This window comes from Rattus norvegicus, chromosome 1, assembly GCF_021556685.1.
Source record: "Rattus norvegicus strain SHRSP/BbbUtx chromosome 1, alternate assembly SHRSP_T2T, whole genome shotgun sequence".
Classification (NCBI taxonomy): domain Eukaryota; kingdom Metazoa; phylum Chordata; class Mammalia; order Rodentia; family Muridae; genus Rattus; species Rattus norvegicus.
Window position 1 is genome coordinate 77,341,343 of NC_141534.1, and position 26,793 is coordinate 77,368,135.

Below are 26,793 nucleotides of genomic sequence, written 5' to 3' on the forward strand. Positions count from 1 at the left end.
AGAGAGGGATATGTTACACAGTTAGTAAGTTAATTCAAAGATCTGGAAAGATGGCTCAGTGGCTAAGAGTATTTGGCTTTTCTCCCAGAAGACCTGAGTCCAGTTTTCAGCACCTACATGGTGGCTCACAACTATCCATAACTCCAATTCCAGGTTTACCTGACACAGTCTTCTGTCTACCTTGGGCATTGCATGGACACCATGAACATGCACATGTTTAGGCAAAATCATTCATAAAATAAAAATAAATTGATTATAATACCTGTCAGCACTTTCAGATTCTACTCATTTACAAAATGTTAAGTCAAGCCATTAACAGCACATGAATGTAGCAAACTGACTCCTATACTGAGTAAGGGTAGCTAGCTAAGGTCATTTCATGTTTTCAGTTCTTAGTCAGACATATGACAAGTTCTGTGGGAGTCTGGCTGCTACATCTTGAGGTAGAGATGCAGTTAATGTCTATTGGGAAAATATCAGAGGATTCTGAGAACCTACCCATGGGGAACCAGACTTATCTGCGGCTTTCATTTACCCTTCCCATTCCCACAACAGGATAAGATAACCCAGATAGCATGGCAGTGTCAAAGTTGAGAAAACCTGCTTCATAGATAACCCAGGTAGTTTTAGAATAAAAAAATGAAAAAGGGTGCCATAGCCACTGAGTCAAAACTTACAACAAAACCTTCTGGCTCAACCTTCAGATGCCACTACTTACTCAGTCTATTTTTATTTTTTTTACTTACTTTTGTTTTTTTAAGTTTATAATCTTAGATAGTATTAATGAGTTTGTCTACTTTATTTACCTCTAACAGGATAATAAAATTTGCCTTGTAACATTTCTGTGTGTGGAAACGTATGTGTCATGATGTGTGTATGGAAGTCAATGAACAACCTGTGGAACTCAGGATCAGTTTTCCTATGTGGTCTAAGGGTCATCAGATTTGAGGGAAGGTACCTTGTATCTGCTGAGTCATTGTGCCAGCTCACCTAATAAGACTTCAAATATGAAATGAGTTCCAAGGATAAATTATAGGGCTCCTAAGGAATCACGTTAACTTATATTATTGCTGCAGAAAGACCAGAAATTCAATGCCAGCCTTGATTACAGAACAAATAGAAGGCTAAATCATGTCTCAAGAACATAAGCTTGGGCTGCCATTCCTGGTCACATTCTAGCCTTATATATACGATGCCCTGGATTCTATTCTCAGGATAGAAAAAATAGAGCCAAAAGATCAGAAACTATACAAATGTATTTTTTGTTTAATTTGGTTATTTTGGGTTTTGACTTTTTGTTTTTGGAAAAAATCACACTCTTTAGACCAGACTGACCTGGAACCCACATTGTATGTAGCCCAAGTTCCTTTAAAATGCTGAGTGAACTTTTTGCTTCAGTTTCCTGAGTGCTGGTGTTACAAATATGATACTCTCATACCTGGCTAAGTGTGATTAATGTGTTGCTTTCTTCACATACATTGTCTTATACATTCTAAGCCTGGCACAGTATTTAGATTACAGGCATATTCCCTTATACTCAGTTTTATGAGTCTGGGAACAGTTCCAGGACCTGTACATTATACCACACAATACTCTGCATAATGAGCTACTTCCTGGGCTCATGCATATATGAACTAATGTATCACTGTGACCTCATAAATATGCAAACTAATAATTAACAAAAATAGCCAGGCCCGGTGGCAAATTCCTTTAATCCCAGTACTCTGGAGACTGGCACATGGATATCTATCTGAGTTCCAGGCTTGCCACATCTACATAGTAAGACCCAGTCTCAAAACAATTAACAAAAAAAATATTAATAAGAACAATAGAATTATCTTTAAAAGAGTCCATCTGGGGCTCAAAATAGAGCCTGTTGGACTGCAGACAGTTCAGTATTTAAGATTCTTCAGATAATAAGAATTTGGATCCCAGAACCCACATCTGGCATTGAACTATAGCTCCAGGGGATCTGATGACTTCCTCTGGCCATTCAGGCCATCTCCACACATGTGCATACTAACATGTAGCTACACACATATAAATTAAAAATGAATCTTACAAAAAGGAAGCTATTATCAAAACAGGTGAATTTCGTCTCTCTGCTCCCAGACCCGGTGAGAGAGAGACCCAACCGCCTGGTCAGGTGGGCACTCCTGAGGCTGCAGAGCGGAAGAGACCACCAACACTGCTCACCCCTGCCCACATCCCTGGCCCAAGAGGAAACTGTATAAGGCCTCTGAGCTCCCGTGGGGGAGGGCCCAGGAGCAGCAGGACACCTGCCAGAGACACCGCCGGACCCTGAAGGAAACAGACCGGATAAACAGTTCTCTGCACCCAAATCCCGTGGGAGGGAGAGCTAAACCTTCAGAGAGGCAGACAAGCCTGGGAAACCAGAAGAGACTGCTCCCTGCACACACATCTCTGACGCCAGAGGAAAAAGCCAAAGACCATCTGGAACCCTGGTGCACTGAAGCTCCCGGAAGGGGCGGCACAGGTCTTCCTGGTTGCTGCCGCTGCAGAGAGCCCCTGGGCAGCACCCCACTAGCGAACTTGAGCCTCGGGACCACAGGTAAGACCAACTTTTCTGCTCCAAGAAAGCTGCCTGATGAACTCAAGACACAAGCCCACAGGAACAGCTGAATACCTGTAGAGAGGAAAAACTACACGCCCGAAAGCAGTACACTCTGTCCCCATAACTGACTGAAAGAGAGGAAAACAGGTCTACAGCACTCCTGACACACAGGCTTATAGGACAGTCTAGCCACTGTCAGAAATAGCAGAACAAAGTAACACTAGAGATAATCTGACGGCGAGAGGCAAGCGCAGGAACCCAAGCAACAGAAACCAAGACTACATGCCATCATCGGAGCCCAATTCTCCCACCAAAACAAACATGGAATATCCAAACACACCAGAAAAGCAAGATCTAGTTTCAAAATCATATTTGATCATGATGCTGGAGGACTTCAAGAAAGACATGAACACACTTAGGGAAGCACAGGAAAACATTAATAAACAAGTAAAAGCCTACAGAGAGGAATCGCAAAAATCCCTGAAAGAATTCCAGGAAAACACAATCAAACAGTTGAAGGAATTAAAAATGGAAATAGAAGCAATCAAGAAAGAACACATGGAAACAACCCTGGAAATAGAAAACCAAAAGAAGAGACAAGGAGCTGTAGATACAAGCTTCACCAACAGAATACAAGAGATGGAAGAGAGAATCTCAGGAGCAGAAGATTCCATAGAAATCATTGACTCAACTGTCAAAGATAATGTAAAGCGGAAAAAGCTACTGGTCCAAAACATACAGGAAATCCAGGACTCAATGAGAAGATCAAACCTAAGGATAATAGGTATAGAAGAGAGTGAAGACTCCCAGCTCAAAGGACCAGTAAATATCTTCAACAAAATCATAGAAGAAAACTTCCCTAACCTAAAAAAAGAGATACCCATAGACATACAAGAAGCCTACAGAACTCCAAATAGATTGGACCAGAAAAGAAACACCTCCCGTCACATAATTGTCAAAACACCAAACGCACAAAATAAAGAAAGAATATTAAAAGCAGTAAGGGAAAAAGGTCAAGTAACATATAAAGGGAGACCTATCAGAATCACACCAGACTTCTCGCCAGAAACTATGAAGGCCAGAAGATCCTGGACTGATGTCATACAGACCCTAAGAGAACACAAATGCCAGCCCAGGTTACTGTATCCAGCAAAACTCTCAATTAACATTGATGGAGAAACCAAGATATTCCATGACAAAACCAAATTTACACAATATCTTTCTACAAATTCAGCACTACAAAGGATAATAAATGGTAAAGCCCAACATAAGGAGGCAAGCTATACCCTAGAAGAAGCAAGAAACTAATCGTCTTGGCAACAAAACAAAGAGAATGAAAGCACACAAACATAACCTCACATCCAAATATGAATATAACGGGAAGCAATAATCACTATTCCTTAATATCTCTCAATATCAATGGCCTCAACTCCCCAATAAAAAGACATAGATTAACAAACTGGATACGCAATGAGGACCCTGCATTCTGCTGCCTACAGGAAACACACCTCAGAGACAAAGACAGACACTACCTCAGAGTGAAAGGCTGGAAAACAACTTTCCAAGCAAATGGTCAGAAGAAGCAAGCTGGAGTAGCCATTCTAATATCAAATAAAATCAATTTTCAACTAAAAGTCATCAAAAAAGATAAGGAAGGACACTTCATATTCATCAAAGGAAAAATCAACCAAGATGAACTCTCAATCCTAAATATCTATGCCCCAAATACAAGGGCACCTACATACGTAAAAGAAACCTTACTAAAGCTCAAAACACACATTGCACCTCACACAATAATAGTGGGAGATTTCAACACACCACTCTCATCAATGGACAGATCATGGAAACAGAAATTAAACAGAGACTTAGACAGACTAAGAGAAGTTATGAACCAAATGGACTTAACAGGTATTTATAGAACATTCTATCCTAAAGCAAAAGGATATACATTCTTCTCAGCTCCTCATGGTACTTTCTCCAAAATTGACCATATAATTGGTCAAAAAACGGGCCTCAACAGGTACAGAAAGATAGAAATAATCCCATGCGTGCTATCGGACCACCACGGCCTAAAACTGGTCTTCAATAACAATAAGGGAAGAATGCCCACATATACGTGGAAATTGAACAATGCTCTACTCAATGATAACCTGGTCAAGGAAGAAATAAAGAAAGAAATTAAAAACTTTTTAGAATTTAATGAAAATGAAGATACAACATACTCAAACTTATGGGACACAATGAAAGCTGTGCTAAGAGGAAAACTCATAGCGCTGAGTGCCTGCAGAAAGAAACAGGAAAGAGCATATGTCAGCAGCTTGACAGCACACCTAAAAGCTCTAGAACAAAAAGAAGCAAATACACCCAGGAGGAGTAGAAGGCAGGAAATAATCAAACTCAGAGCTGAAATCAACCAAGTAGAAACAAAAAGGACCATAGAAAGAATCAACAGGACCAAAAGTTTGTTCTTTGAGAAAATCAACAAGATAGATAAACCCTTAGCCAGACTAACGAGAGGACACAGAGAGTGTGTCCAAATTAACAAAATCAGAAATGAAAAGGGAGACATAACTACAGATTCGGAGGAAATTCAAAAAATCATCAGATCTTACTATAAAAACCTATATTCAACAAAATTTGAAAATCTTCAGGAAATGGACAATTTCCTAGACAGATACCAGGTATCGAGGTTAAATCAGGAACAGATAAACCAGTTAAACAACCCCATAACTCCTAAGGAAATAGAAGCAGTCATTAAAGGTCTCCCAACCAAAAAGAGCCCAGGTCCAGACGGGTTTAGTGCAGAATTCTATCAAACCTTCATAGAAGACCTCATACCAATATTATCCAAACTATTCCACAAAATTGAAACAGATGGAGCCCTACCGAATTCCTTCTACGAAGCCACAATTACTCTTATACCTAAACCACACAAAGACACAACAAAGAAGGAGAACTTCAGACCAATTTCCCTTATGAATATCGACGCAAAAATACTCAATAAAATTCTGGCAAACCGAATTCAAGAGCACATCAAAACAATCATCCACCATGATCAAGTAGGCTTCATCCCAGGCATGCAGGGATGGTTTAATATACGGAAAACCATCAACGTGATCCATCATATAAACAAACTGAAAGAACAGAACCACATGATCATTTCATTAGATGCTGAGAAAGCATTTGACAAAATTCAACACCCCTTCATGATAAAAGTCCTGGAAAGAATAGGAATTCAAGGCCCATACCTAAACATAGTAAAAGCCATATACAGCAAACCAGTTGCTAACATTAAACTAAATGGAGAGAAACTTGAAGCAATCCCACTAAAATCAGGGACTAGACAAGGCTGCCCACTCTCTCCCTACTTATTCAATATAGTTCTTGAAGTTCTAGCCAGAGCAATCAGACAACAAAAGGCGGTCAAGGGGATACAGATCGGAAAAGAAGAGGTCAAAATATCACTATTTGCAGATGACATGATAGTATATTTAAGTGATCCCAAAAGTTCCACCAGAGAACTACTAAAGCTGATAAACAACTTCAGCAAAGTGGTTGGGTATAAAATTAACTCAAATAAATCAGTTGCCTTCCTCTATACAAAACAGAAACAAGCCGAGAAAGAAATTAGGGAAACGACACCCTTCATAATAGACCCAAATAATATAAAGTACCTCGGTGTGACTTTAACCAAGCAAGTAAAAGATCTGTACAATAAGAACTTCAAGACACTGAGGAAAGAAATTGAAGAAGACCTCAGAAGATGGAAAGATCTCCCATGCTCATGGATTGGCAGGATTAATATAGTAAAAATGGCCATTTTACCAAAAGCGATCTACAGATTCAATGCAATCCCCATCAAAATACCAATCCAATTCTTCAAAGAGTTAGACAGAACAATTTGCAAATTCATCTGGAATAACAAAAAACCCAGGATAGCTAAAGCTATCCTCAACAATAAAAGGACTTCAGGGGGAATCACTATCCCTGAACTCAAGCAGTATTACAGAGCAATAGTGATAAAAACTGCATGGTATTGGTACAGAGACAGACAGATAGACCAATGGAATAGAATTGAAGACCCAGAAATGAACCCACACACCTATGGTCACTTGATTTTTGACAAAGGAGCCAAAACCATCCAATGGAAAAAAGATAGCATTTTCAGCAAATGGTGCTGGTTCAACTGGAGGGCAACATGTAGAAGAATGCAGATCGATCCATGCTTATCACCCTGTACAAAGCTTAAGTCCAAGTGGATCAAGGACCTCCACATCAAACCAGACACACTCAAACTAATAGAAGAAAAACTAGGGAAGCATCTGGAACACATGAGCACTGGAAAAAATTTCCTGAACAAAACACCAATGGCTTATGCTCTAAGATCAAGAATCGACAAATGGGATCTCATAAAACTGCAAAGCTTCTGTAAGGCAAAGGACACTGTGGTTAGGACAAAACGGCAACCAACAGATTGGGAAAAGATCTTTACCAACCCTACAACAGATAGAGGCCTTCTATCCAAAATATACAAAGAACTCAAGAAGTTAGACCGCAGGGAAACAAATAACCCTATTAAAAAATGGGGTTCAGAGCTAAACAAAGAATTCACAGCTGAGGAATGCCGAATGGCTGAGAAACACCTAAAGAAATGTTCAACATCTTTAGTCATAAGGGAAATGCAAATCAAAACAACCCTGAGATTTCACCTCACACCAGTGCGATTGGCTAAGATCAAAAACTCAGGTGACAGCAGATGCTGGCGAGGATGTGGAGAAAGAGGAACACTCCTCCATTGTTGGTGGGATTGCAGACTGGTAAAACCATTCTGGAAATCAGTCTGGAGGTTCCTCAGAAAATTGGACATTGAACTGCCTGAGGATCTAGCTATACCTCTCTTGGGCATATACCCAAAAGATGCCTCAACATATAAAAGAGACATGTGCTCCACTATGTTCATAGCAGCCTTATTTATAATAGCCAGAAGCTGGAAAGAACCCAGATGCCCTTCAACAGAGGAATGGATACAGAAAATGTGGTACATCTACACAATGGAACATTACTCAGCTATCAAAAACAATGACTTTATGAAATTCGTAGGCAAATGGTTGGAACTGGAAAATGTCATCCTGAGTGAGCTAACCCAATCACAGAAAGACATACACGGTATGCACTCATTGATAAGTGGCTATTAGCCCAAATGCTTGAATTACCCTAGATCCCTAGAACAAACGAAACTCAAGACGGATGATCAAAATGTGAATGCTTCACTCCTTCTTTAAATGAGGAAAAAGAATACCCTTGGCAGGGAAGGGAGAGGCAAAGATTAAAACAGAGACTGAAGGAACACCCATTCAGAGCCTGCCCCACATGTGGCCCATACATATACAGCCACCCAATTAGACAAGATGGATGAAGCAAAGAAGTGCAGACCGACAGGAGCCGGATATAGATCGCTCCTGAGAGACACAGCCAGAATACAGCAAATATAGAGGCGAATGCCAGCAGCAAACCACTGAACTGAGAATAGGTCCCCTATTGAAGGAATCAGAGAAAGAACTGGAAGAGCTTGAAGGGGCTCGAGACCCCAAAAGTACAACAATGCCAAGCAACCAGAGCTTCCAGGGACTAAGCCACTACCTAAAGACTATACATGGACTGACCCTGGACTCTGACCCCATAGGTAGCAATGAATATCCTAGTAAGAGCACCAGTGGAAGGGGAAGCCCTGGGTCCTGCTAAGACTGAACCCCCAGTGAACTAGTCTATGGGGGGAGGGCGGCAATTGGGGGAGGGTTGGGAGGGGAACACCCATAAGGAAGGGGAGGGGGGAGGGGGATGTTTGCCCGGAAACCGGGAAAGGGAATAACACTCGAAATGTATATAAGAAATACTCAAGTTAATAAAAAAAAAAAACAAAAAAACAGGTGAATTTCTTGTTTTGTCCCATAAATGCTCTATTTTCTTTTTAAATTTATTTTTAAAACCATGTAATTGACATAGTATTCCATTACTATCTCCCTGCTGTCCCTTATGTGCACCACCATCTCTAAAATTGACAGCTTATATATATGCATATATGAATATATATGAATACGTTTATATACATACATATTTATACAAAGTATGTATATACATGTGTATACACACATATGTATATTACATATACGTATATACACACACAACCTTTTGAGTTTGGTTTTGTGGTTTGTCTGTACGTAGTTTCTAGGTCTATCACTTACTGTTGAACCACCAGTAAGGGTAAGTTTTAAATCTGTCTATATAAATCATCAATACACCAGGGCAGATTCTGAAAGTGGGACTGAAAAAAATAGTGAAGGGACTCACATACAGCTGTGTTCGTGTTCTTCATTAAGAATATTTTGGGTAGAAAAGGATAGTTTCTTCAGTGTATAACAGTGTTTTAAGCAGTAGGCAGCAACAATAACATCAGAATAATCCTTAGCCACAAAGTTAATCTGTTCCATATAGTTCATTGCTTCCATTAAAAAGTCTTCATCCTCCATCTCAAACAGACAGTAAAACAACTTCATGCCATCTATCTGTTCTTGAAGCTCTTCATTGACACTTATGGTTTCCAGGCACTGATACAGCTGATGTTTTATTTCCTGGGACAACTGGTGGCCAAAAAATGCCTCTAGCTTTTTTTGTTCTGATTCATGTAAAAGGCCAAAGATGAAACGGCCCCCCAAAATCCACTGTACTTTGGCTTTCTTTAGAAATGTAAACAAGAGTGCCTCTACACTTTTTACGTCCTCGATAGGGTGGTCTCCATGGCTCTTTAGCAGATAAAAGATGGCAGCACAGGCCTCCTGGAGAGATGGGTGGAGGAAAATGTAACAATTTTCAAATTTTCCCATCTTTCCAAGCATGCCAATGTCCAATAGTGTGGGGATGTCAGAATCCAGGATCCCATTTCTCCTGAGAGCCTCCTCAGTAAAAACAAATGTGTCAGTCCATATGCCCTCTGCAGCTAGAGAACACAAGCCCTGCAGCTGGTCTTGGCTTTTCTTACTTGGAGAATGGGCACTTTGGGGAATGAACAAATTGAAGATATAAGTAGTGTACAGAGAGGTGGTCCGTCGGCAGGTGGAGACTAGATTTCTTCCCTTCTCTATTTCTGTTTTTAGACAAGTAGCCACCATCCAGCAGAGCACAGGGACTTGACATATAGTCAACATCTGCTCATTTTCTCTCACCAGACTGAAGGCTTCCTGGGCTCTGTTCCTATCTTGGAATAATCTGTGGAAACACATCTTAATATCGCTCTCATTAAGTCCTGTTATTATTTTCACATGTGTGTACTCAATCCTGTCCTCCATCTTTTCAAAAGTTTCTGGGGTAGTGGAAATGAGGAGAGAGGCTTCTAAGAGCATCTTCTTTCTGAGCAAACTGCTTAACAGTATATTCACTGGCTGCTTCTCCATGCAGTTATCACACAGCTCTGAATCACATTTGAACAAATCACATTCGATCCCTTCTAAGCTGTCAATGATAAATAAGAGTTTTTCAGGTTCAGATAGAATCTCCTCTATGGGAGCTGAGGGGTCAGGCCATTCTCTGGAGATCAGTTCAGCCAGGCTAGCTGTCTTCAACTGCTTCACTTCTTGACAGCAGAAGTAGAAGATGTAGGAGAATTTGTATGGAAACACGAGGCCTTCTATCCAGGCCAGCATTAACCTCTTCAACATCAGTGTCTTGCCAATTCCAGCAACACCACTCAGGACCACCACCTGTGGCTTCGATTCAGTTCCCTTTGATTGAAGAAGGGTCTCAAAACGATCATGGTCATCCTTGGTAAATTTCTCCTTCAAAAAATCCTGAATATTAATATTAAATATTCTGGAACTGTCATGGGTCAGCTTTGTCTTCAGATGAGCTCGGTATAATTTTGGGTATCCTGAGAACAAGGGAAATAAATCCACAATATATCAAAGTTAAGCATTGCCCCACATCTGACAATAACACTTTAATTACCAGAATGGATCATTAAAATAATTTGTTTTAGGCTATTATATAAAAATTGAATGTATTTCCTTACACTGGTACCAATTAGAACATAAGCTTTAAATAAATGTTTACAATAGCATAAGAAAATCCTAATAATCAAATACTGATTTGATTTTTGAACTTGTTAAACTACTGATAAATTTGTAAAACCTTTGAAGTACTATAAAACATTGAAACCAAAGTAACGTTAAAAAAAAAGACATACCACACTAGCAAATTAGAAGACTCACAAGTATAAAGATTCAGTTCTTATTAAAGACTCACTGTCATCTCAATAAAACTCCAGCAAGGTTTTGTGAAAATTACTAACCATATTCTAGAATTCACAAGAATAAATAAAAGGCCACATACGGTCAATGCAGTCAGGAAGAGTGACAGTGGAGGATGGTCACTACTGTTATGGGACAATGGTCAAAGGTCAAAGGGAGGGCACATAGAGAACTGTGTGCTGCAGAAACACCTTCTATGTGGCAAGAATAGCCTTGAAGAGAAGTGGGAAATAAAAGGCTATTCTACCAGTGAGGCTGAGTAAACTGGGTACAACAAAGGTTAGAAACTAAGGCAGAAATACATTCTGAGATCACAGATTTCATCATGGGACACCCACAGTAATGCATGGTGGAGGCCCATGTGACTACTTGGAGCTTCTATGTGGCTACATGGCAGGATCAAGAGACTCAGTACTGGATTACGAACTTTTGTCAGTGTAACATTTGCATGCTTCATGAAAAGTGGGTTGGTGCCTCCCTTAAATTGAACCCAAAACAAATCACAGACTTTGTTATATTTTGATCTTGACTCTAAGATTTAATTAAAACATAATATAGTTAAATACATAATGGCAATATGTCCACTTAGTTTTAGTATTAAATACTGAAATACAAAAAAAAATTGTTTTAGTGGTTTCCTATAGAGGTCAGACACATTAAATCCCACCACAACTCAGAGCTGGATTTACCACTGTCCATGAATAACCCACACACGGGTGCTGGGAACTGAACTCAGGCACTCTACAAGAGAGGAACATGCTCTTGGCCACTGATTCATTTCTTCAGCCCCCTTATGATATATGTTTTTATGATTTTGTAATCTGTTGGCCCAAAACAAGGCTAGTTTAAGTGAGAAGTTTATGCACTGGCCAGGATCACAGTTGCATTTCTGTGTGTATCAGGAATGTTACACTGTTAAATTGTCACAGGCTCTTTTAAAAGCTGCCACTTGAAGTAAGGTTGTCTGTCTTCCTCATTTCAGACCCAAACATGTCTAAATGTAGTACCCACCTTCTTGGGTTCTTGTCTAGGAATAGGGTGACCCTAATTCTGTAACAGGAAGAGACGAGAATAAAACAGATCAAGCATAAAAATACTATGCCCTTGAGGACAGGTAAAATATGAAGCATTTCAAGCATATTTTATGACTGTTTTCCCCATGATATGAAAGTGCCTGCAGTGGAATAAGAAGCCCAAATTAGAATCCAGTGAAACTAAGCTATGGAAAACGAGCTGAACTGGGAGCTCCAGCTGGCTTCAACTTCCCAACCTGGTTTAAGCTGGATGCTGTGAAAATACAATTTGATGATGTTATGAGAGTCAGATTTGTTAATGTAACCTTCTTAACATTATATGCTTTTAGAATTGGGATTATTGCTTGACAGGACACTAATTACTGTACATGGGAACTCCAGTTGGCTGTCTTGAGGAGGCTTCCCCATTGATCTACCTGCCGGTCTCTGTACCATTACCATGCAGTTTTTAATGACAATTGCTCTGTAATACAGTTTGAGGTCAGGGATAGTGATTCCCCCAGAAGTTCGTGTATTGTTGAGAAGAGTTTTTGATAGCCTGGGATTTTTGTTACTGCCAATGAATTTGCAAATTGCTCTTTCTAAGTCTATGAAGAGTTGAATGGAATATGGGGGATTACTTTGAATCTGTGTACTGGTTTAGGCAAGATGGCCATTTTTACTATATTAATATGCAAATCTATGAGCATGAGCATGGGAGATCTTACCGTCTTCTGAGATCCTCTTTCATTTCTTTTTCAGAGACAACGTTTTTGTCATACAGATTTTAACTTGCTTCATTAGACTCACACAGAGGTTTATTACTTGTGAATATTGTGAAGAGTGCTGTTTTTCTCATTTCTTTCTCAGACGGTTTATCATTTGAGTAGACGAAGGCTACTGATTTGATTGAGGTAATTTTATATCCAGCCACTTTGCTGAAATTTTATCAGGTTAAGGAGTTCTCTGGTGGAAGTTTTGGGAGTCACTTAAGTATACTACCATATCATCTGCAAATAGTGATATTTCTTTCCAATTTGTAACTTTGACCTCTTTTTGTTGTCTAATTGCACTGCCCAGAGCTTCAAGTACAATGTTGAATATGTAGGGAGAGAGTGGGCAGCCTTGTTTAGGGCCTGATTTTAGTGGGATTGCTTTAAGTTTCTCTTCACTTAGTTTGATGTTGACTTCTGGTTTGCTGTATATTGCTTTTACTATGTTTAGATATGGGCCTTGAATTCTTGATGTTTCCAAGACTTTTAGCAAGAAGGGGTTTTGAATTTTGTCAATGCTTTCTCGGTATCTAATGAGATAATCATGTGGTTTTTCTTTTCCTTTATCTACTGAATTACATTGATGGATTTCCATATATTGAACCATCCCTGCATCCCTGTGATGAAGCCTGCTTGGTCACAGCGAATAATCTTTTTGATGTGTTCTTGGATTTAGTTTGCAAGAATTTTATTGAGGGATATTGGTCTGAAGTTCTCTTTCTTTGTAGGGTCTTTGTGTGGTTTAGGTATAAGCTTAATTGTTGCTTCAAAGAACACATTGGGTAGTGTTCCTTTTGTTTCTATTTTGTGGGATCATTTGAAGAGTATTGATATTAGGTCTTCTTTGAAGGTGTGCTAGAATTCTGCCATAAACCCACCTGGTCCTGGGCTTTTTTTGGTTGGGACACTTTTAATGACTGCTTCTATTCCTTTAGGGGTTATGGGACTGTTTAGAAGATTTATCTGACCCTGATTAAAGTTCAGTACCTTGTGTCTTCCTAGAAAATTGTCCATTTAATCTAGATTTTCCAGTTTTGTTGAATCTATGCTTTTGTAATAAGATCTGAAAAAAATTTTGAATTTCTTCATTTTCTGTTGTTATGTCTCCTTTTTCTTTTATGATTTTGTTAATTTGGATACTGTCTCTGTGCCCTCTGGTTAGTCTGGCTAAGGGTTTATCTATCTTGTTGAGTTTCTCTTTAAAGTTCTTTTTGTTTCTACTTGGTTGATTTCAGTCCTGAGCTTGATTATTTCCTGCCATCTACTCCTCCTGGGTGTATTTGCTTCTTTTTGTTCTAGAGCTTTTAGGTGTACTGTCAAGCTACTCATGTATGCTCTCTCCTGTTTCTTCTTGCAGGCACTCAGAGTTGAGTTTTCCTCTTAGCACTGCTTTCATTGTGTCCCATAAGTTTGGGAATGTTGTGCCTTTGTTTTTATTAAATTCTAAAAAGTCTTTAATTTCTTTATTTCTTCCTTGACCAAGTTATCATTGAGTAGAGTGTTGTTCAACTTCCATCATATGTGGGCTTTTTGTCATTTTTGTTGTTGTTGAAGACCAGCCTTAGTCTGTGTGATCTGTTAGAATGCATGGCATTATTTCATTCCTCTTGTATCTGTTGAGGCCTATTTTGTGATGGATTATATGGTCAATTTTGGGGAACATATCATGTGGCGCTAAGAGAAAGTTATATTCGCCCACACCCGCGGATCCCGGCCCGCAGCAGCTCTCTGCTCCCAGACCCGGTGAGAGAGAGACCCAACCGCCTGGTCAGGTGGGCACTCCTGAGGCTGCAGAGCGGAAGAGACCACCAACACTGCTCACCCCTGCCCACATCCCTGGCCCAAGAGGAAACTGTATAAGGCCTCTGGGCTCCCGTGGGGGAGGGCCCAGGAGCGGCAGGACTTCTGCGCCTGAGACACCGCCGGAACCTGAAAGAAACAGACCGGATAAACAGTTCTCTGCACCCAAATCCCGTGGGAGGGAGAGCTAAACCTTCAGAGAGGCAGACAAGCCTGGGAAACCAGAAGAGACTGCTCCCTGCACACACATCTCGGACGCCAGAGGAAAAAGCCAAAGACCATCTGGAACCCTGGTGCACTGAAGCTCCCGGAAGGGGCGGCACAGGTCTTCCTGGTTGCTGCCGCTGCAGAGAGCCCCTGGGCAGCACCCCACGAGCGAACCTGAGCCTCGGGACCACAGGTAAGACCAAATTTTCTGCTGCAAGAAAGCTGCCTGGTGAGCTTGGGACACACGGAAGCAGAATTTCTCTAGGACCGGGCACGTTCTGTGTTTACCGGAAGTCCCACACCCGCGGATCCCGGCCCGCAGCAGCTCTCTGCTCCCAGACCCTGTGAGAGAGAGACCCAACCGCCTGGTCAGGTGGGCACTCCTGAGGCTGCAGAGCTGAAGAGACCAACAACACTGCTCACCCCTGCCCACATCCCTGGCCCAAGAGGAAACTGTATAAGGCCTCTTGGCTCCCGTGGGGGAGGGCCCAGGAGCAGCAGGACACCTGCCTGAGACACCACCGGAACCGGAAAGAAACAGACCGGATAAACAGTTCTCTGCACCCAAATCCCGTGGGAGGGAGAGCTAAACCTTCAGAGAGGCAGACAAGCCTGGGAAACCAGAAGAGACTGCTCCCTGCACACACATCTCGGACGCCAGAGGAAAAAGCCAAAGACCATCTGGAACCCTGGTGCACTGAAGCTCCCGGAAGGGGCGGCACAGGTCTTCCTGGTTGCTGCCCCTGCAGAGAGCCCCTGGGCAGCACCCCACGAGCGAACCTGAGCCTCGGGACCACAGGTAAGACCAAATTTTCTGCTGCAAGAAAGCTGCCTGGTGAACTCAAGACACAGGCCCACAGGAACAGCTGAAGACCTGTAGAGAGGAAAAACTACACGCCCGAAAGCAGAACACACTGTCCCCATAACTGACTGAAAGAGAGGAAAACAGGTCTACAGCACTCCTGACACACAGGCTTATAGGTCAGTCTAGCCACTGTCAGAAATAGCAGAACAAAGTAACACTAGAGATAATCTGATGGCGAGAGGCAAGCGCAGGAACCCAAGCAACAGAAACCAATACTGCATGCCATCATCGGAGCCCAATTCTCCCACCAAAACAAACATGGAATATCCAAACACACCAGAAAAGCAAGATCTAGTTTCAAAATCATATTTGATCATGATGCTGGAGGACTTCAAGAAAGACATGAACACACTTAGGGAAACACAGGAAATCATTAATAAACAAGTAGAAGCCTACAGAGAGGAATGGCAAAAATCCCTGAAAGAATTCCAGGAAAACACAATCAAACAGATGAAGGAATTAAAAATGGAAATAGAAGCAATCAAGAAAGAACACATGGAAACAACCCTGGATATAGAAAACCAAAAGAAGAGACAAGGAGCTGTAGATACAAGCTTCACCAACAGAATACAAGAGATGGAAGAGAGAATCTCAGGAGCAGAAGATTCCATAGAAATCATTGACTCAACTGTCAAAGATAATGTAAAGCGGAAAAAGCTACTGGTCCAAAACATACAGGAAATCCAGGACTCAATGAGAAGATCAAACCTAAGGATAATAGGTATAGAAGAGAGTGAAGACTCCCAGCTCAAAGGACCAGTAAATATCTTCAACAAAATCATAGAAGAAAACTTCCCTAACCTAAAAAAAGAGATACCCATAGGCATACAAGAAGCCTACAGAACTCCAAATAGATTGGACCAGAAAAGAAACACCTCCCGTCACATAATTGTCAAAACACCAAACGCACAAAATAAAGAAAGAATATTAAAAGCAGTAAGGGAAAAAGGTCAAGTAACATATAAAGGGAGACCTATCAGAATCACACCAGACTTTTCGCCAGAAACTATGAAGGCCAGAAGATCCTGGACTGATGTCATACAGACCCTAAGAGAACACAAATGCCAGCCCAGGTTACTGTATCCTGCAAAACTCTCAATTAACATAGATGGAGAAACCAAGATATTCCATGACAAAACCAAATTTACACAATATCTTTCTACAAATCCAGCACTACAAAGGATAATAAATGGTAAAGCCCAACATAAGGAGGCAAGCTATACCCTAGAAGAAGCAAGAAACTAATCGTCTTGGCAACAAAACAAAGAGAATGAAAGCACACAAACATAACCTCACATCCAAATATGAATATAAAGGGAAACAATAATCACTATTCCTTAATATCTCTCAATATCAATGGCCTCAACTCCCCAATAAAAAGACATAGATTAACAAACTGGATACGCAACGAGGACCCTGCATTCTGCTGCCTACAGGAAACACACCTCAGAGACAAAGACAGACACTACCTCAGAGTGAAAGGCTGGAAAACAACTTTCCAAGCAAATGGTCAGAAGAAGCAAGCTGGAGTAGCCATTCTAATATCAAATAAAATCAATTTCCAACTAAAAGTCATCAAAAAAGATAAGGAAGGACACTTCATATTCATCAAAGGAAAAATCCACCAAGATGAACTCTCAATCCTAAATATCTATGCCCCAAATACAAGGGCACCTACATACGTAAAAGAAACCTTACTAAAGCTCAAAACACACATTGCACCTCACACAATAATAGTGGGAGATTTTAACACCCCACTCTCATCAATGGACAGATCATGGAAACAGAAATGAAACAGTGATGTCGACAGACTAAGAGAAGTCATGAGCCAAATGGACTTAACGGATATTTATAGAACATTCTATCCTAAAGCAAAAGGATATACCTTCTTCTCAGCTCCTCATGGTACTTTCTCCAAAATTGACCATATAATTGGTCAAAAAACGGGCCTCAACAGGTACAAAAAGATAGAAATAATCCCATGAGTGCTATCGGACCACCACGGCCTAAAACTGGTCTTCAATAACAATAAGGGAAGAATGCCCACATATACGTGGAAATTGAACAATGCTCTACTCAATGATAACCTGGTCAAGGAAGAAATAAAGAAAGAAATTAAAAACTTTTTAGAATTTAATGAATATGAAGATACAACATACTCAAACTTATGGGACACAATGAAAGCTGTGCTAAGAGGAAAACTCATAGCGCTGAGTGCCTGCAGAAAGAAACAGGAAAGAGCATATGTCAGCAGCTTGACAGCACACCTAAAAGCTCTAGAACAAAAAGAAGCAAATACACCCAGGAGGAGTAGAAGGCAGGAAATAATCAAACTCAGAGCTGAAATCAACCAAGTAGAAACAAAAAGGACCATAGAAAGAATCAACAGGACCAAAAGTTGGTTCTTTGAGAAAATCAACAAGATAGATAAACCCTTAGCCAGACTAACGAGAGGACACAGAGAGTGCGTCCAAATTAACAAAATCAGAAATGAAAAGGGAGACATAACTACAGATTCAGAGGAAATTCAAAAAATCATCAGATCTTACTATAAAAACCTATATTCAACAAAATTTGAAAATCTTCAGGAAATGGACAATTTCCTAGACAGATACCAGGTATCAAAGTTAAATCAGGAACAGATAAACCAGTTAAACAACCCCATAACTCCTAAGGAAATAGAAGCAGTCATTAAAGGTCTCCCAACCAAAAAGAGCCCAGGTCCAGACGGGTTTAGTGCAGAATTCTATCAAACCTTCATAGAAGACCTCATACCAATATCATCCAAACTATTCCACAAAATTGAAACAGATGAAGCCCTACCGAATTCCTTCTACGAAGCCACAATTACTCTTATACCTAAACCACACAAAGACACAACAAAGAAAGAGAACTTCAGACCAATTTCCCTTATGAATATCGACGCAAAAATACTCAATAAAATTCTGGCAAACCGAATTCAAGAGCACATCAAAACAATCATCCACCATGATCAAGTAGGCTTCATCCCAGGCATGCAGGGATGGTTTAATATACGGAAAACCATCAACGTGATCCATCATATAAACAAACTGAAAGAACAGAACCACATGATCATTTCATTAGATGCTGAGAAAGCATTTGACAAAATTCAACACCCCTTCATGATAAAAGTCCTGGAAAGAATAGGAATTCAAGGCCCATACCTAAACATAGTAAAAGCCATATACAGCAAACCAGTTGCTAACATTAAACTAAATGGAGAGAAACTTGAAGCAATCCCACTAAAATCAGGGACTAGACAAGGCTGCCCACTCTCTCCCTACTTATTCAATATAGTTCTTGAAGTTCTAGCCAGAGCAATCAGACAACAAAAGGAGATCAAAGGGATACAGATCGGAAAAGAAGAGGCCAAAATATCACTATTTGCAGATGATATGATAGTATATTTAAGTGATCCCAAAAGTTCCACCAGAGAACTACTAAAGCTGATAAACAACTTCAGCAAAGTGGCTGGGTATAAAATTAACTCAAATAAATCAGTTGCCTTCCTCTATACAAAAGAGAAACAAGCCGAGAAAGAAATTAGGGAAACGACACCCTTCATAATAGACCCAAATAATATAAAGTACCTCGGTGTGACTTTAACCAAGCAAGTAAAAGATCTGTACAATAAGAACTTCAAGACACTGAAGAAAGAAATTGAAGAAGACCTCAGAAGATGGAAAGATCTCCCATGCTCATGGATTGGCAGGATTAATATAGTAAAAATGGCCATTTTACCAAAAGCAATCTACAGATTCAATGCAATCCCCATCAAAATACCAATCCAATTCTTCAAAGAGTTAGACAGAACAATTTGCAAATTCATCTGGAATAACAAAAAACCCAGGATAGCTAAAGCTATCCTCAACAATAAAAGGACTTCAGGGGGAATCACTATCCCTGAACTCAAGCAGTATTACAGAGCAATAGTGATAAAAACTGCATGGTATTGGTACAGAGACAGACAGATAGACCAATGGAATAGAATTGAAGACCCAGAAATGAACCCACACACCTATGGTCACTTGATTTTTGACAAAGGAGCCAAAACCATCCAATGGAAAACGATAGCATTTTCAGCAAATGGTGCTGGTTCAACTGGAGGGCAACATGTAGAAGAATGCAGATCGATCCATGCTTATCACCCTGTACAAAGCTTAAGTCGAAGTGGATCAAGGACCTCCACATCAAACCAGACACACTCAAACTAATAGAAGAAAAACTAGGGAAGCATCTGGAACACATGGGCACTGGAAAAAAATTTCCTGAACAAAACACCAATGGCTTATGCTCTAAGATCAAGAATCGACAAATGGGATCTCATAAAACTGCAAATCTTCTGTAAGGCAAAGGACACTGTGGTTAGGACAAAACGGCAACCAACAGATTGGGAAAAGATCTTTACCAACCCTACAACAGATAGAGGCCTTCTATCCAAAATATACAAAGAACTCAAGAAGTTAGACCGCAGGGAAACAAATAACCCTATTAAAAAATGGGGTTCAGAGCTAAACAAAGAATTCACAGCTGAGGAATGCCGAATGGCTGAGAAACACCTAAAGAAATGTTCAACATCTTTAGTCATAAGGGAAATGCAAATCAAAACAACCCTGAGATTTCACCTCACACCAGTGCGATTGGCTAAGATCAAAAACTCAGGTGACAGCAGATGCTGGCGAGGATGTGGAGAAAGAGGAACACTCCTCCATTGTTGGTGGGATTGCAGACTGGTAAAACCATTCTGGAAATCAGTCTGGAGGTTCCTCAGAAAATTGGACATTGAACTGCCTGAGGATCCAGCTATACCTCTCTTGGGCATATACCCAAAAGATGCCTCAACATATAAAAGAGACACGTGCTCCACTATGTTCATCGCAGCCTTATTTATAATAGCCAGAAAATTGAAAGAACCCAGATGCCCTTCAACAGAGGAATGGATACAGAAAATGTGGTACATCTACACAATGGAATACTACTCAGCTATCAAAAACAACGAGTTTATGAAATTCGTAGGCAAATGGTTGGAACTGGAAAATATCATCCTGAGTGAACTAACCCAATCACAGAAAGACATACATGGTATGCACTCATTGATAAGTGGCTATTAGCCCAAATGCTTGAATTACCCTAGATCCCTAGAACAAACGAAACTCAAGACGGATGATCAAAATGTGAATGCTTCACTCCTTCTTTAAATGAGGAAAAAGAATACCCTTGGCAGGGAAGGGAGAGGCAAAGATTAAAACAGAGACTGAAGGAACACCCATTCAGAGCCTGTCCCACATTTGGCCCATACATATACAGCCACCCAATTGGACTAGATGGATGAAGCAAAGAAGTGCAGACCGACAGGAGCCGGATGTAGATTGCTCCTGAGAGACACAGCCAGAATACAGCAAATACAGAGGCGAATGCCAGCAGCAAACCACTGAACTGAGAATAGGTCCCCTATTGAAGGAATCAGAGAAAGAACTGGAAGAGCTTGAAGGGGCTCGAGACCCCAAAAGTACAACAATGCCAAGCAACCAGAGCTTCCAGGGACTAAGCCACTACCTAAAGACTATACATGGACTGACCCTGGACTCTGACCCCATAGGTAGCAATGAATATCCTAGTAAGAGCACCAGTGGAAGGGGAAGCCCTGGGTCCTGCTAAGACTGAACCCCCAGTGAACTAGTCTATGGGGGGAGGGCGGCAATGGTGGGAGGGTTGGGAGGGGAACACCCATAAGGAAGGGGAGGGGGGAGGGGGATGTTTGCCCGGAAACCGGGAAAGGGAATAACACTCGAAATGTATATAAGAAATACTCAAGTTAATTAAAAAAAAAAAAAAAGAGAAAGTTATATTCTTTTGTTTTAGGATGAAATATTATATAGATATCTGTTAAATCCATTTGGGTTATAACTTCTGTTAGTTTCACTGTGTGTCAGTTTAGTTTCTGTTTCCATGATTTGTCCATTAATGAGAGTGGGGTGAAGTTTCCCATTATTTATTGTGGTGCAATGCATGCTTTGAGCTTTAGTAAAGTTTCTTTTCTGAATATGGGTGTCCTTTCATTTGAAGCATAGGTGTTTAGAATTGAGAGTTTATCTTGGTAGATTTTTCCTTTGATGAATATAAAGTATCCTTCCTTATCTTTTTTTGATAACTACTGGTTGAAAGTCAATTTTATGTTTGTATAAGTATCTTCTTTTGTGTTTGTTGAAAAATGATTAATTTCTTACTCTTTCTAGGGTATAATTTCCCTCATGTTGGAGTTCTCCATGTATTTACCTTTGTATGGTTGGATTTGTTGAAAAAATATTATGTAAATTTGGTTTTGTCATGGAGTATCTTGGTTTCTGTATGAATGGTAATTGAGAGTTTTGTTGGATATAGTAGCCTGGGCTAGTATTTTTGTTCTCTTAGGGTCTGTATGACATTTGCCCACTATTTCACAGCTTTCATAGTCTCTATTGAGAAGTCTGGTATAATTCTAATAGGACTGCCTTACATGTTTCTTGACCTTTTTCTTTTATTCTAATATTCTAATATTCTTTGTGCATTTGGTGTTTTGACTATTATGTGACAGGAAGAATTTCTTTTCTGGTCCAATCTATTTGGAGTTCTGTAGGCTTCTTGTATGTTCATGGCCATCTCTTCTTTTTAGGTTAGGGAAGTTTTCTTCCATAATTATGTCGAAGATATTTACTTGCCCTTAAAGTTGGGGATCTTCACTCTCTTCTACCCTTATTATCCATAGGTTTGGTTGTCTCATTGCGTTCTGAATTTCGTGGATGATTTGGGTAAGGTGATTTTGCATTTTGCAAAATCGTATACTAACCACAAAGAAGAAGAATTCCCTGCTCTTCAATATGACCACTAACCAGTGACCAATACAATAGAAAAACAGTGACTAATGAAAAACCTTCAAGACAGTGTGCTGGAACATTGGATAAATGACACTCAGTTAATAGACAGGCGAACACTGGTGCTCCTGGTGCCCACTATTCTGATATGCTGGAGAATGTCTTCTTTTGTCTCACGAATGATCAGTATGATGTGGCAATGAATTGAACCATGGACATAGTAGAAATGAACACAGAAGTGAAAGAACAGTGCCACAGAGTTGATCTGGGCTGTGCTGGCAGACTTCAACAAATCCTATAGCCAGCAGGCTAGTTTTCTCCTTTTCCCTGCTTGCTGGTAACTGTCAGAGAACCCATCACTGAGTTTTATGTGATAAGATAATGTCATCATTTTCTTTCTTTTTGATTCAGACACCTGATGTACAGGACAACCTCAAGGATTTTCCATGGGTCATGATCTTCTACATAGATTATTTACCCTCATTCCCAATCTGTCTGAATGAGAGGGGGTGAAAATATACGTCTAATCAACATTCTGCATCTCTGGGTTTACTTTTAAGCAGTGTGCTTCTGGATAAACAGGAGTTCCTGTGTGGGGATTAGAGTTATCCAGTGAAGAAATGAGAAGGAAATGAAGAGTAAACCATATTTTCCCCCATTCATGTTTCATAGTCTTTTTCTCTCCAACTCTGTTAAACAATGATGGATTCACTGATTCAGTGAATGGAAGGTAATGGAAACAAGACTAATAATAAAAGCAAATTTAGAATATCAGACCAATTTCCTTCATGAATATCAATGTAAAAACACTCAACAAGGAGAGAGAGCTCACTGCCCGGACAGGTGGGCACTCCTGAGACTGTAGAGTGGGAGAGACCACAAATACTGCCCACCCCTGCCTACATCCCTGGTCAAAGAGGAAACTGTATATGGCCTCTGGGAACCGGAAGATAGGGCCAATCGAACAGCAGATCCCCCACAGTCCAGACACTGCCCGGACATGAAGGGAATCAGTCAACAGTTCTCTGCACCAAAATCCCGTGGGAGGGAGAACTAAAATTTCAAAGGGGCAGACGCGCCTGGGAAGCCAGAAGAGACTACACTCTGCCCACATTTCTGACTCCAGAGGAAAACACCTAATGCCATTTGGGATTCCAGTGCACGGGAGCTCCGGGAAAAGGCAGTGCAGGCCCTCCTGGTTGGCGCCCTCACTGAGAGCTCAAAAGCAGCCCCCCACGAACAACTTGAGCTGAGGGACCACAGGTAAGAACAACTTTTCTGCTCCAAGTGACCTGCCTGATAGACTCAGGACACAGGCCCACAGGAACAGCGGGAAGACCAGTAGACAGGAAAGACTACGTGACTAAAAGCAGAACACTCTGTTCCCATAACTGGCTGAAAGAAAACAGGAAAACAGGTCTACAGCACTCCTGACACACAGGCCTATAGGACAGTCTAGCCACTGTCAGAAACAGAAGAACAAGGTAACACCAGAGACAACGTGATGGCAAGAGGAAAGCACAGGAACCCAAGCAACAGAAACCAAGACTACATGGCATCATTGGAGCCCAACTCTCCCACCAAAGCAAACACTGAATATCCAAACACACCAGAAAAGTAAGATCTAGATTTAAAATCACAGTTGATCATGATGCTGGAGGACTTCAAGAAAGACATGAAGAACTCCCTTAGAGAAACACAGGAAAACATAAATCAACAAGTAGAAGCCTATAGAGAGGAATCACAAAAAATCCCTGAAAGAAATCCAGGAAAACATAATCAAACAGGTGAAGGAGATAAAAATTGAAATAGTAGCAATAAAGAAAGGACACAGGGAAACAATCCTGGATATAGAAAACCAAAGGAAGAGACAAGGAGCCATAGATACAAGCATCACCAACAGAATACAAGAGATAGAAGAGAGAATCTGAGGAGCAGAAGCTTCCATAGAAACATCGACACAACTGTCAAAGAAAATGTAAGACGGAAAAAGCTACTGGTCCAAAACATACAGGAAATCCAGGACTCAATGAGGGTAATAGGTATAGAAGAGAGAGAAGACTCCCAGCTCAAAGGACCAGTAAATATCTTCAACAAAATCATAGAAGAAAACTTCCCTAACCTAAAGAAAGAGATGCCCATAAACATACAAGAAGCCTACAGAACTCCAAACAGATTGGACCAAAAAAGAAAATCTTCTCGTCACATAATAGTCAAAACACCAAATGCACAAAACAAAGAAAGAATACTAAAAGCAGTAAGGGAAAAAGGTCAAGTAACATATAAAGGCAGACCTATCAGAATCACACCAGACTTTTCACCAGAAACTATGAAGGACAGAAGATCCTGGACAGATGTCATACAGACCCTAAGAGAACACAAATGCCAGCCCAGGTTACTGTATCCAGCAAAACTCTCAATTAACATAGATGGAGAAACCAAGATATTCCATGACAAAACCAAATTTACACAATATCTTTCTAGAAATCCAGCGCTACAAAGGATAATAAATGGTAAAGCCCAACAGAAGGAGGCAAGCTACACCCTAGAAAAAGCAAGAAACTAATCGTCTTGGCAACAAAACAAAGAGAAGAAAAGCACACAAACATAACCTCACATCCAAACATGAATATAACAGGAAGCAATAATCAATATTCCTTAATATCTCTCAGCATCAATGGTCTCAACTCCCCAATAAAAAGACATAGATTAAAAAACTGGATACGCAATGAGGACCCTGCATTCTGCTGCCTACAGGAAACACACCCCAGAGACAAAGACAGACACTACCTCAGAGTGAAAGGCTGGAAAACAACTTTCCAAGCAAATGGTCAGAAGAAGCAAGCTGGAGTAGCCATTCCAATATCAAATAAAATAGATTTTCAACTAAAGTCTTCAAAAAAGATAAGGAAAGACACTTCATATTCATCAAAGGAAAAATCCACCAAGATGAACTCTCAATCCTAAATATCTATGCCCCAAATACAAGGGCACCTACATACATAAAAGAAACCTTACTAAAGCTCAAAACACATATTGCACCTCACATAATAATAGTGGGAGATTTCAACACCACCCTCTCATCAATGGACAGATCATGGAAACAGAAATTAAACAGTGATGTAGACAGACTAAGAGAAGTCATGAACCAAATGGACTTAAGAGGTATTTATAGAACATTCTATCCTAAAGCAAAAGGATATACATTCTTCTCACCACCTCATAGTACTTTCTCCAAAATTGACCATATAATTGGTCATAAAACAGGCCTCAACAGATAGAGAAAGATAGAAATAATTCCATGTGTCTTATCAGACCACCATGGGCTAAAGCTGGTCTTCAAATACAATAAGGGAAGAACGCCCACATATACATGGAAGTTGAACAATGCTCTACTCAATGATAACCTGTACAAGGAAGCAATAAAGAAAGAACTTAAAGACTTCTTAGAATTTAATGAAAATGAAGGTACAACATACCCAAACTTATGGGACAAAATGGAATCTGTGCTAAGAGGAAAACTCATAGCTCCAAGTGCCTGCAGAAAGAAACAGGAGAGAGCATATGTCAGCAGCTTGACAGCACACCTAAAAGCTCTAGAACAAAAAGAAGCAAATGCACCCAGGAGGAGTAGAAGGCAGGAAATAATCAAACTCAGAGCTGACATCAACCAAGTAGAAACAAAAAGGACCATAGAAAGAATCAACAGAACCAAAAGTTGATTCTTTGAGAAAATCAACATGATAGATAAACCCTTCGCCATACTAACGAGAGGACACAGAGAGTGTGTCCAAATTAACAAAATCAGAAACGAGATGGGAGACATAACTATAGAATCAGAGGAAATTCAAAAAATCATCAGATCCTACTACAAAAGCCTATATTCAAAAAAACTTGAAAATCTGCAGGAAATGGACAATTTCCTATACAGATATCAGGTACCGAAGTTAAATCAGGAACAGATAAACCAGTTAAACAACCCCATAACTCCCAGCGAAATAGAAGCAGTCATTCAAGGTCTCCCACCCAAAAAGAGCCCAGGTCCAGACGGGTTTAGTGCAGAATTCTATCAGACCTTCATAGAAGACCTTATACCAATACTATCCAAACTATTCCACAAAATTGAAACAGATGGAGCACTACCGAATTCCTTCTATGAAGCCACAATTACTCTTATACCTAAACCACACAAAGACCCAACAAAGAAAGAGAACTTCAGACCAATTTCCCTTATGAATATCGACGCAAAAATACTCAATAAAATTCTGGCAAACCGAATCCAAGAGCACATTAAAACAATCATCCACCATGGTCAAGTAGGCTACATCCCAGGCATGCAGGGATGGTTTAATATACTGAAGACCAGCTACATATATATCAGAGGATGA

The 26,793-nt window shown here is 40.3% G+C and overlaps 1 protein-coding gene across 1 annotated transcript in view; it reads right to left on the reverse strand.

Annotated features, from left to right (window-relative positions):
* The window catches only part of Nlrp4a (NLR family, pyrin domain containing 4A), an 87,013-nt gene that overhangs the window by 37,581 nt on the left and 22,639 nt on the right, over positions 1-26,793 (reverse strand). The window contains exon 3 of the mRNA NM_001106220.2: positions 8,924-10,496. Coding sequence (NP_001099690.1) covers positions 8,924-10,496 — 1,573 coding nt within the window. The remainder of the gene's footprint in view (positions 1-8,923; positions 10,497-26,793) is intronic.